This window comes from Myxine glutinosa, chromosome 11 (genome assembly GCF_964187855.1).
Source record: "Myxine glutinosa chromosome 11, kmMyxGlut1.1, whole genome shotgun sequence".
Classification (NCBI taxonomy): Eukaryota; Metazoa; Chordata; class Myxini; order Myxiniformes; family Myxinidae; genus Myxine; species Myxine glutinosa.
The window spans coordinates 102,688,379-102,701,700 of NC_136271.1; the positions used below are offsets into that span (position 1 = coordinate 102,688,379).

General features: G+C 41.3%; 1 protein-coding gene across 1 annotated transcript in view; it reads right to left on the reverse strand.

Moving 5' to 3' along the window:
* PCLO (piccolo presynaptic cytomatrix protein) overlaps nt 1-13,322 on the reverse strand; it is a 214,747-nt gene that overhangs the window by 148,382 nt on the left and 53,043 nt on the right. The window contains exon 9 of the mRNA XM_078786299.1: nt 1-194. This exon is cut by the window's left edge and continues 2,408 nt beyond it. Coding sequence (XP_078642425.1) covers nt 1-194 — 194 coding nt within the window. The remainder of the gene's footprint in view (nt 195-13,322) is intronic.

Below are 13,322 nucleotides of genomic sequence, written 5' to 3' on the forward strand. Positions count from 1 at the left end.
ATATCTTGCAGCAGTTTGGCTCGTGCCAATGTTCCTGAACGTCCAGCTCGTTTCCGGCCACCTGTCCCTGTACTTCGAGCAATGGATGGAGGCAGAGATGGTGTAGTAGGGACAGCTTCTTCTGCTGGAGGGTTGGGGAGTGTGCGCTTCACCTTTCTGCCTACTACACCTGAGCTCCCTTTAACTTGTTGTTGCTGTAGTACATTTGAGGTATAAAGGTAAGGGATGAGAGAAACAGATCAGGAAAATCCTTTCAGCTCATACCATATTACAAATTTTCAAACTTTCCAGCAATATGTGTGCATCAACAGGTATGTCATAAGCTTATATGAAATGGAGTTAAATAGAAAGGAGAACGTAACAAGATAAGTATTACATGACATAGTATTTACTATTACATGTTATGCATGTAAAAGGGTGTGGGAATATAATTATTTTTTGAGAAATGAATGGAAGGTCTGAGAATAATAGGAGATAATGCAGGGGAGTTGGGGAGAAAAGGGAAAGGAGGTCGATATGGGAAAGGGTTGGGGCAATAGGGGATGTACAATGAAAGTGTGTGGGGAGAAAGGAGTGAAATGGGAAAGGGCTTCAAAGAGTTCACAAATTGCACCAATTTTACATAATTATAACATAATGTACCGGTACATTATTTCAAATGGAAAATTGGTTTGACATCTTAGTTGCTTAGCTAATGTATTAGAACAGATTTAAAAAAAAGTAATTCAACCAAACTGCCTACGACTAAAAAAAGTATATACGGTACGTACATCAACAAATCAGCAGCAGCAGAATGCTTGCTTTTAGTGAAAGGCCATTGTAATTATGAACAAATTATCAGAATTCGTTTGTATGCATATTGGACAGGAGAGGGAGTCAGTTTTATAGGAGTTCAGCCCAGAGGTGTGCACCATTCTCCAAAGGCCGCAGTTGTGCCTCTGGTGCAGGGGCGCTGTAATGGGGGGAAATGTTAGGATGATTCCAAAGGCCCTGCACTGACAGGGGCCCTAAAAATTATTAGAACATTAGGTAAAAATTTTTGGAGAAGTGTGCATTGCTTTACGTATATTTTGCACACTGCCTGTGACTGTTGCTGGTGGCGAGAGATCTTTCAGTAAGCTAAAACTGATTTTTTTAAAACTATTTGAGGTCCACTATGTCCCAGGACAGGCTTTGCAGTCTTGCCATGCTGTCCATTGAAAGTCAGTTGGCTAGAAAGCTGGACTTCAAAGACTTGATCAGTGACTTTGCCTGGGCTCTTCAGTGACTTTGCCTGACTTTGCCTCGGCGCTGGGCTCTTGGTGTGTGTGAGGCTGAGCAAGGACCAGTGATAACTAAATGGCATGGTCATGGATATTGGATCACTGCACTTGGTATGGATACTTGTATGTATACTCTGCTGCTGATTTTATTATTTTGTTTGTTATATCATTCTATAGATGATAATGTTAATTTATTTTAATTGAACAGGTTAATGTATGTTGTAATTCTTAACATTAAAATTACATTTAGCCTGTAAAAGATGGCCTTCAGCACATTTCTTGTGTGGGTATCAGTCTTGCATCAAATAGTGAATTCCATACTGTATGCAGAAATATAAGCATCGTTTCAACCTCCTAGCAAAAATGTCGGGGAAAAAATATGCGCGTGTAGCGGCTACCGCTGGGTTTTCACAATCGCCTTGCACCTATCAAGGACGCGGAGCGATCACCATGCCGGGCTCGTCCAGGACGCCCGGGCAGGCCCGCGCTCAACTTGCCAGGCCTCGGTCGGGACGCTGGGCCACGCCCCCTCTCGCCTTTCCTGGGCAAACGCTCCGGGATAATATGTATATATATTGCTGCCCGATAAACGGGCTTTTCAGAGTGCCTGAGTGTTTGGTTTGATTAAAGCAACTCGGATGAATTCCAGCTTTTTGTCGCGTCCATTCTTCCGATCGACGTGGGAGCCCCCAGCTCCTTCACGCGCGTGCTTTATAGGGGCCCATTGTGATATATTTTCATGGGGCCCAAAATCCCTGGTGGCGCCCCAGCTCTGGTGCACTGGACAGGGTTCCAATAAAGCATTTCTGAAAGCTGGACATGACTCCTCTCCCCTCAATTGCTCTGTCTCAAATTCCCCCAAAATTCAACTCTTCGACATCCTACACCAAAAATCCTCCCGACTTTCTTCCTCTGCCTTGATTGTACTGCAGTGACGTTTTCACTGTACGACTCTTTCCCAACTCTCCTAAACTGACACTAGGTCTTCACCTAAACTAGAGGGTTCATATAACACACAACTCCGCAGTGTTCAAATATATATTTCAATATAAGATAATGATTTTACAGGTCATTAAAAAAAATTCTGGAAGTTTAACGCTACTGAAGCAATCTTATACATCATCCTTATACACCACCTTATTCAACATGTCCAAGGCCTGCTAAATCGAAGGGTTTTGAAAGTGTCAAAAAGGTGATTTGTGCACTGCAGTGTTCAAGTATATAATTCAATATAAATAAAATAAAGATCGGAAAAGTCATATAAATAAATTAATTCCGGAAGTTACCGCCGTTTTACCATCGCTGGCGCAGTCTATTACACCACACTATCAAACACGTTACATTAGTTCTTCATGCTTGTTGTTTGTGTCCTTTATGATATCCTTAAAAACAGTGAGTTTCCTGTTTGGAATAATTTTCAATTTTATTTGACTGCCAGAAAGGCAGACAAAGTATAAATATTATCTCACCCCTGTTTGCACATGCAAGATCGGGACAAATTCAGAGCCAAGTTACTGTAAAGCGGCAGATTTGTTTTCCGATTCATGTTCCAATTCGTGTTCAAAATATAGCATTCAATTTAAACAAGTTGTTCATCGATCAGAATCGTACACTTGTAGACAGACGGACGGACGGACGGACAAGAACCAATTGCTTAACCCCGCGTTTTGCTTCGCGTGTGTGGGGTAATTGCCCCTCCCTACGCTCTGCCTTGAACAGTTGATCTTTAAACCAGCCTCACTAGCATCAGATACTAGAGTATCGGATCAGAATAGCATCAGACAGCCTCAGTCTTTATCAGAAGCAATTAGTCTGCACCATCCAGAGGAAGTGGACATGCAAATGCAAGTTCAAACGCCCAAACCACCTCCATGCCCGCACAGGTGGTGGCGACAAGTGTAAACTAAATTAAAATGTATTACAAAATAAAATAGCACCTTCTGGCCATTTAACACTTAACATGCGGAGCGCAATAATGTAATATACAGTATTTAATATATTTTATGGTGTTATCAAAAAGAATTGTATGTAATAAACAGCACCATTTAATAACTATACACAAGAAGCCACCATTTTCATAACAGTATTTTTCACAATCGTCGTTTGGTACGTTTTGGTATTCTATTGCAAAGCGCATTGCATTTCAAATTTGTTGTGTACATAGACGAGCAATGCATATATATATATATATATATATATATATATATATATATATATATATATATATATATATATATATATATATATATATATATATAGCAAATTGGACGAAAGCAATGAGCCACCACCACAGTATTACATCCACAGGATGACGCATCAATGGTCCGTAGCCGAACATCAAAGTATAAAATTAATCATTTAAAGTTGTTATAATAATGGAAAAACAATTTTCACCAAGGCTAGCCACTGATCCTTGGCTTTTAAGTGTCAGACCACATAATTAATGCTCAATTAGCGATCAAAGTAGAAACTAGAACGGCACTCAGTACAGAGAATACCTCCACCTGGTTGGCCATATCACTCAATGGTGAAGAATCATTCAAAAAAATTCTACTAGGTGGATCCGGATCCGTATCTTCAGGAAAATCGAATCGATTCTTCCTTGTCACACACACAACACCTGTCCAACAAGTTTCGTCCAAATCCATCCATAACTTTTTGAGATATCCTGCTATGTATCGTTTTTGGCCCCATCTCCCAATGGTGAAGAATCACTTAAAAAAATTAAACAACTCTCATATCTGAATCCACATTCAGATCTTCACCAAAATCGAATCGAATCGTCATTGCCAGACACCCAACCTATCCACCAGGTTTCGTCCAAATCCGTCCACAACTTTTTGAGATATCCTGCTATATATCGTTTTTGGCCCTGTCTCCCAATAGTGACGTCCACAACTTTTTGAGATATCCTGCTATATATCGTTTTTGTCCCTATCTCTCAATAGTGAAGATTCACTTAAAAATTCTAGTGGCCGGATCCGAATCCGGATCTTCACCAAAATCGAATAATTTCGTCGGTGTCACATACGCTACATCTCTGCCAAATTTCGTCCGAATCTTTTTGAGATATTTTGTTCACAAACAGACCGACAGGTGTGAAAACACAACCCCCCTCCACCTTTGGTGGCGGAGGTAATTAAGTGCTTATATCATGGTATACGAGTGCATTTTTAGCAACTAGGCCAGCACAAGGAAGTATGAGTTCAAAAGGATCCATGGGATTTTCTTGCAACTAGCTATAAATATAATGTATGAGGGTTATAATAATAATAATAATAATAATAATAATAACTAGAACGCCACTCAGTAGAGCGCATACTCCCGCCGTGGGTCAAGTTGGAATAGTACGATTTCACAAAAGTTTGAGGGACTAGTTCAGTGGCAACACAAGACAAGACAACACAAGACAGACACTGCACAGATATATATTTAGAATATATAGAAGATAATGTTAAAAAAAAAAAAACAAGGCAATTTTACTTACATTGTCGGATTCAGCGTTCAATTCTATATAAGTGAGTGTGTTTTGAGGCATGTGTGACTTCAAATAAAATTGTAAGCCAAGAAAAACGTTCGTTTCATTCCTTAGGGATACAACATGTAAAACTGGCCCAAACGTCAAAACAAAACTCGCTCATTTTAAGTCGTACAAGCCAATGCGACCACTCATTCTTCTGGGAAGAATCCCGTGCACATGCTTGTCACACTTATAAGTCACCTAAGTCTTTATAAGTTCATCAAATACTGACACCGCGATTGACATTCGCTGAGGTAAATGTTGATATCTCTTCTGAGGTAAACAAACAACAAAAACAACAACAACAACAGTTTTAAAGCATTATACGTATCAAACGATACATTTTATAAAACGGGGAAACCTAATACACACTTTGGTGGTTTTAAACTGACAGAATATGTCTTTATTAGAAAAGAAAAAAAAAAGAACATTGAAGACGACGCTGCTAAAAAAATACACTGCTACACTGCTAAATACACTGCTAAAAAAATACACTGCTAAAAAAATAAAAAAATACAAACCACGAGTTTAAACTACATTTACAACAAATAAGAAAACTATTTTCATTTCACAATGTTAAATATAGAATATATAGAAGATGATGTTAAAAAAAAATGAACCCTATCTTCCAATGGTAAAAAAAATCCTTCAAAACATTCCTGGATCCGGAATAATATCCTGAGCTTCACCAAAAACTAATCAATTCTTCCTTATCCCAAGGGCAATCATCCCACCAACTTTCATCCAAATCCGTTCAGAACTTTTCCAGATATCTTGTACACACACACACACACACACACACACACACACACACACACACACACACACACACACACACACACACACACACACACACACACACACACACACACGAATGTATTACTCCCGCAGTAACAAGTAGGGCTACATTCAAATTACCCAATGCCATATAAATAAATAACATGTCCTCCAGAGTGCACCTCTGGTGCCCGGCGATGCTGCCGTGCAGCACATGGAGATGAAATTGAGAGTGAGCGCTATACAATAATTGATTGATAATTGCGTAATTAAAATAAATAAATAATCATAAAATAATTAATTTCTTAATCAATTGGCTAATAGCACAACACCACTGCTTCATCCAAAGCTGTAATTTTTTGAAAATTAATCACTTAATTAATCGAAAAAATAATTAATGAATCGTTTCATTGATGAATCAATAAATCAAAAATACCTTTATAGCCAAATCACCTGGAAACTGTCATATCCAAATATCAGCTTCCTAGCTCAAAGGGTGCCTGGGTTATTGGCCAGATGAAAAAGAAAATAAATAAGTACTTAATAAATCGATAATAATTAAGTAATTAATCAATTAATTGATTAATCAAAAAATATATATATTTTCTTTGGCAAAGCACTTGCTCACTATTTTTCCCAAATGTCAGATTCCTAGCTCAAATGATGGCTGACATATTGCCCAGACAAACAAACAAGAAAACAAGAAAATAAACAAACACACTCAACAAGAAAACAAGAAAACGACCATATTGAAAACCGAGTACTTCCTTTCAGCACGTGTCATCGCAGGGCCCCATTTGGTGCCCGGTGATGACGTCGTGCAGTGCCTCGAGATGGAATAGGAATGGAGCGGTGTACAAATAATAATATTACGAGTTAATTTTCAACGAACCTTGATGCAGGTGCAGGCCATTCGGCCCATCAAAGCCTGCACTAGTATAGGCCCATCAAAGCCTGCACTAGTATTGTCAACTCATGGTCGTTTGTCCATGCTCTGTTACGAAATGCTGAATGTCAATGAAGGAAGCCATAAGTAGTTGCTAAAGTCTTTGGTGTGACTCAGCCGGAGTTCAAAACCCCAGACCCCAAAACGGAGTTCAAAACCCCAAAACGGAGTTCAAAAACCTTAACCCCGCTTATAATTTATTTATATGAGTTTTCCGATCTTTATTTTATTCATATTGAATTATATACTTGAACACTGCAGTACACAAGCTCAAAGAAGATGCTCTAACCATTATACCACCAAGTGTATATATATATTTACTTCCGCCACCAAAGGTGGATGGAGGTTATGTTTTCACCCCTATCTATCTGTCTGTCTGTTTGTTTGTCCATTTGTGAACAAAATATCTCAAAAAATTGTGGACGGCTTCGGACGAAATTTGGCACTTGGTGTAGACCCTCAGTTGGAAAAGGTGGCATTAGATACATTCAACTCACTCACTCAGTGGGATTGTGGTTAGATCGTCCACTCTGAGGCTGAGAGTTCCATGGTTTGATTCTGACCATGGTTGATCCATATGAGAAATGCAATTTCAGTGGAATCCAAATGATTAAGGATTTTAAAATGGAAGTGCTGTTTCCTTGCTTGATCCTTGGCATTTAGAGCATATAACACCATGGATAATCCCCATAGGTTGGTATCCCTTGGGGAGGGAGATTATTCCCAACAAGTCCCCCCTGACTCTGCAGACAATAGAATCACCACCAAGGGGTGCCACCAGCACCTCGTTCCTGGAATTACCTTCCCCCAAGGTCACCGTTTTTTGTAAACAGTGTAGAGGCTTGTGGAGGAGCTAGAACACAGAGCAGATCAGGAAGTACTAGAACGAAAACAACAACAACACACAACATGCATTTTAAAAGGCCATTTTCCCTGCTAGAGCGGGGGTTAGCCTTGCGGTCCCCATGACAATCTTCTCCATTTTGCCCTATTTTCTGCATCTCTCCTTGTTAACCCCCTTGCCCGCATTTCTTCTTCCACCATCTTTAGCCAAGTCTTTCTCGGTCTTCCCCGTCTTCTACTTCCTTCTACATTCATTTCCATCACTCTTCTCAACCAGTCACTTTCATCCTTCCTCAACACATGACCAAACCATCTCAACCTGTTCCTCTTCACAGCATCAATCACAGGCTCTATTCCCATCATCTTTCGCAATTCATCATTTGTCTTCCTCTCTCTCAACGATACTCCGCACATCCGTCGAACCATTCGCATTTCCACCCTTTCCAACCTTCGTTGCTGCTCTACGTTCATTACCCATGTCTCGCTCACATAAATCATAACACTTCTCACACATGCAGCATACACCTTTCCCTTCAGCTTCAACGACACTCCCCTCATCATCAGCACGCCATTCAATTCCCGAAACTTCTTCCATGCACATCTCACTCGAGCAACCGTTGCCGAGTCTGATCCACCTTCTCCATTCAGGATGTCTCCGAGGTAGCAAAATGTTTTCACACCTTCCAGCTTCACACCATCTTCAAGATCCAACTCAACATTTCCTCCATCTGCAGCTCCCTCTGTGCACACCTTACATTTGAATGTAGCTGCCACACTGGTTAATGACCCTCTCAGACCACTACATTTTTGATGAACCCACTCAGCGCACATTGTACACTGAATGGAGTTCACTCCGACACCCTTCCTACACACAGCACAGGGCCACTTCCCAGTTCTTTCCACCTCACCACATGCTTTACCACTTGCCATCACCTTCGTCTTTCCGATATTCACCTTCAGACCTTTTGTCTCCATACATTCCTTCCACGTGTTCATCTTTTCCTTCAGTCCATCCATACTTTCCGCAATCAACACCAGATCATCTGCATACAACAACTCCCACGGTAAACCCTCCTTTACGTTCTGAGCCAGCACCTCCATCACAGCTACAAATAGTAGTGGACTTAGTACCAACCCCTGATGCACTCCCACCTTCACCTCAAACTCACCACTGTTCCCGTCCTTCGTCCTTACAGCTGTGCGCGCTCTTTTGTACATTGCCATCACTACTCTGATCAACCATTCCTCCACTCCTAACTTCCTCAATGCCCATGTCAATACTTTGCGTGGAACCCGATCGAATGCTTTCTCCAGATCAACAAACCCAAGAAACAACTTCTTCCTCTTCTCCATGTACTTCTCCTGCAACTGCCTCACAATGAAAAGCGCGTCTGTCGTTCCTCTTCCTGGCATAAATCCAAACTGCATTTCGTCGATCTTCACTTTCTTCCTTATCCTCCTCTCCAACACCCTTTCCAATACCTTCATTCCATGCTCCAATAACTTTATCGCTCGGTACGAGCCACACTCCAGAGGGTCACCTTTCCCCTTGTATAGAGGGACGAGGGTACTCAGTTCCCAATCCACTGGAATGCGGCCTTCTTTCACCACCAGATTACAGATCTCTGTCATTCTCTTCACACCCCAACTTCCTGCTGCCTTCAACATATCTCCCACAACTCCCGTCGGCCCTCCCGCTTTTCTACCCTTCATTGCTTTTATCGCTTCCTCAACTTCCTTCTCAGTTATCTTCTCTGCCGGTCCTAAAACTGGGTTACTCTCTATGTTGCCATCCCATTCATTCTCTGTATTTAACAGCATTTCCATATATCTTTTCCATCTTCCTTTAATTCCATCTGGGTCGACAACGATTTGTCCCACTTCATCCTTCAAGCAGCTCACCCCCATCACATCACACCTCTCTTTCGCTATCTGCTTTGCAATCCTGAATACCGCTCTCTGACCCTCTTCCGAATCCAAGCGTTCTCCGAACATTTTCCTACATGCCTCCTGTGCCTTTGCTACCTCTTTCTTTGCAGCCTTCCTGGCTGCCTTATAACTTTCATGCTCTGCTGTTTCTGCTCCCGTACCCTTCGCCTTCTGCCACTCCTTGAACTTCTTCCTCTTCTCGTCAATCCTCTTTCCAACTTCATCATCCCACCACCATGTTTCCGAGTGCCTCGGTGGTCCTTTTGTCCATCCACATACCTCACCAACGGCTCCCAACAGACTAGCTTTCATTGACATCCAACCACTTTCAAGCTCAACCACATCATCCTCGACCCTACTTAGCCTCTCTTTTAATGCCTCCCTTACTGTCACCTCTTTCAACCTCCACACCTTCATTCTCGGTTGGTACTTCACCCGCCGAGCTCTCCTCGCACCTTTCACCCTTACGTCGCAGACAACCAAGTGGTGCTGTGAAACAGCCTCCTCCCCCGGGATCACCTTTGTGTCTCGGAGGTGCCCCCTATCTCGCCTACGCACCATCAGGTAGTCAATGGTTGTCGTCGACCCACCTGACGTGTATGTAACAAGCTTATTATCCTCTTTCTGGAACTGAGTATTACAAATCAACAAATCAGCTCCATCAGCAAACTCCAAAATCCTTTCACCTTCTCCATTTCTCACTCCATATCCGTAACCCCCATGAACTCCGTCAAAACCATCCATACTCCTTCCCACATGTCCATTTAGGTCTCCTCCTACCACAACAACTTCCTCATCTTTCACGTTTTCCATCAGCTTCTCTATCGCACACCAGAACTTGTCCTTCTCTTCATCGCTCCGACCAACCTGCGGAGCATATCCCGAGATGACGTTCACCAAGAGCTTTCCAATCATCATTTTCACCATCATCAACCTATCACTCACTCTAGTCACACTCACCACACTGTCTACAAACTCCTCAGAAAACAGGACACCAACACCATTCATGCCCTCCAGGCACCCTTGCCACACAAACTTGTATTTCTGTCCCTGCCTACCCTTCACCATTCTCACACCACTTCCCTTCCATCTCGTCTCTTGCACACAACATATGTCCACTCTTCTTCTGACCAATACTTCCACCACTTCTCCTGATCTCCCTGTCATTGTCCCTACATTCCATGTCCCAAACCTCAGAAACCGATCTCCACTTCGGGCTGTACCCTGCCCACATGTAGTTGTAATTGTCATGGTTCTCTTTTTGAGGCAATGTTTTTTGTTTTGTTTTGTTTGTTTTTTATGGCCGGATGCCCTTCCTGACGCCAACCCTCTTAGTCGCCTCCTACGACACGCAGGGATACGGCGTACCTATTCTTATCCAGGGTACACACTGGGAGAACGAAAAGAGGCAAGAGATGAAGAAACAATGAGATGAAGACTAGAACGAAAAGAACAATAAAAAGAGAGGGAGGCAGGGGTGCTAGGAAATGATGAAGATGAGAGCCTGTTTGTGATTGTTAAAGATGTAAAGAAAATTAGGGATTGGCTTGAAAGTAGCGACGTGTCAGATTTTCCTAAAATGATGGAAGGTTTTATTAGTCAAGGAAAACAGCCAGAAAAGTATTTCATTATTATTTCAGCCATTGATGATTCTATGCCGATGAGTTGTGCGAACCCGATTAAATTAGTACCCACAATGAAGAAATAATTTGGAAATGTTGAAAGTACCACACTAATTGTGGAGGAGAGCAGTGTGGCTGAGAGAGAATGTTCATAATTAAAATGCTTGTTCAAATCTAATATGTCAAAACTGTAGGGAAACTTGTCGAAGAAAAAAAAATGTAGAAGAAGAAGAATATAATAAAAAATAAATAATAATAATCACCTGGGTTGGGAAAAGTCGTGGGGTAAATCCTAAACCAAACCCTTAACGAGAAAGAGCAATCAGAGATTGCAGACCCTCGCCAGGACAAGTTTTTAGTGGTTTTTATGGCTTTTGTGTTTAAAAAAATGTGGCGGCCAAACCACGACCGATGACGTCATCTTTTTTTTTCTCCACCAATTTATCCCTTGATGATGCTCAAGAAATTTCATCTTGATCAGATGAAGTTTTGTACTTGTCGAATTATGACGTCATAATGGAGGCACCTATGACATCATCATTAACATATTTTATTCCCCATGGAGAGTTCTTTACAATGAGCCATGTCTCAATTTTTTCTATGGAGTGCTTTCATAATTATCATTTCGGCATCATAATTATCATTAAAAAAATTCTGCAGGTGGAGTTGCACCTATGGGGAAAATGTCCTGTCAATCAGACTAACGGTTGCAGAGAAAATCATATTTATTCTGTGCGGACAAACAAACAAACAAACAAACACACACTGGAGTGATCAACATACTTGTCAATTTTTTTTTTTTTTTTTTTTTGACCAAGTAACAAACAAACGGACTCAAATGCAAACCCTCTCCTCAGGTGAGGGTAATAACTACAAAAAGTGTATTTAAAAAAACTGTCCTGTGATTCATTTATGAATACTATGGAATAATTATTGTAATTCAATGGAATGCAAAAAGTGTAACTGCTCATGGATCTGAATTGAAAAGATTCACTATAGTGATTTGATAACCCAACAGGATATGATTTGTGTTCACAGAACCTGATTGAAAAGCTATAAAGATTTTCAAATCCTTGGTTATACCTTTATCTGTAAGTGAGATGGGGTGGAGGTGGATGGGGTATGATTTATTACCCCTGCACACGCAAAGCAAGAAGTGGGGTTAAGCAATTGGTTCATGGCCGTCTGTCCATCTTATCAGTTTATGATCGAGGAACAGCATGTATAAACTGAATGTTATATGTTCAATACGAATCAGGACATGAATCGGAAGACAAGTTTGCCATTTAACCGTTCCTTGCCTTTGAATTCGTCCCGATCGCGCATGCGTACAGAGGAGTGAGATAATATTTATTAACTCTGTCTGCCTGTCTGGCAAGCAAACAAAATAAAAAATCATTACAAACAAGAAACTTACTGTTTTTAGGACGTTATAACGGACACAAACAACAGGCACAAGTAACTGATGTAACGTGTTCGACAGGGTTATGTAATAAACACTGGATAAAACGGCGGTAAAACACGGAATTAATTAATTTTTACGCGTTTAAACCTCTTGAAACCTTTATTCAAGTTGAATTATATACTTGAACACTGTAGAACACAAATCGCCTTCATAATGCTCCCAAGACCCACGATATATATTGAAATATAGCATGAGGCGGGGTGGCATATGAGACGGTGCAGTATCTGGGTGAAGAAGATTCTGATTGACGCTGCATTCGATGGTGATCAATAAAGCCTCCATCTCCTAAACTGCGACTCAACGTCGTCTTTTTAGTGTATAAGGTGATGTATACTAGACTGCTTCAGTAACGCTAAACTTTCAAATAAAAAAAACATCTTTCAAACCATTTTTTTAAAAATTAAAATTGAAGTTCGATACCTGAACACTGTGCGGGGTATCGTGTTCTATGAACTCTCTAGTTAAAAGTTAAACAAGGTATTGGATTGAAATCCAGGGCTTGAAGGGAATATCATTAAAATCTTTGGCACAAGGGGTGGTATGACAATTACCAACTTTTACAACCCCCTGTTTACCATGAAACCATCATAAAATAATAATGATCAAGTGGGTTTTAAATAATTGTGAACGGGTAATATCTTGGCGTGCCGACTTTTCGACTGTCTCTTCATCTGTAGCTAAGACATGTGATTGGATGGTCCACAAAGATGATCTGGGTAGTTGTAGCGACCCATGGGTCCCCCAAGCAAGACCAGCATCAGAAACTCCTTGCTCCAGCCGGTGACGTCACCGGCGGGGATCCACGGCGCCAGAGTGGCTGGTCACGTGACCACCAAAGCGTGCCGCGCGTGCGGGTATAATCAGCTACACCTGTTGATCACGTGACCACCGAAGCACGCCTCGCTTGAGAGGCGTGGCTTTCGGTTTCGGTTTCTGGTTGTGCTTTATAAGGCAGCCC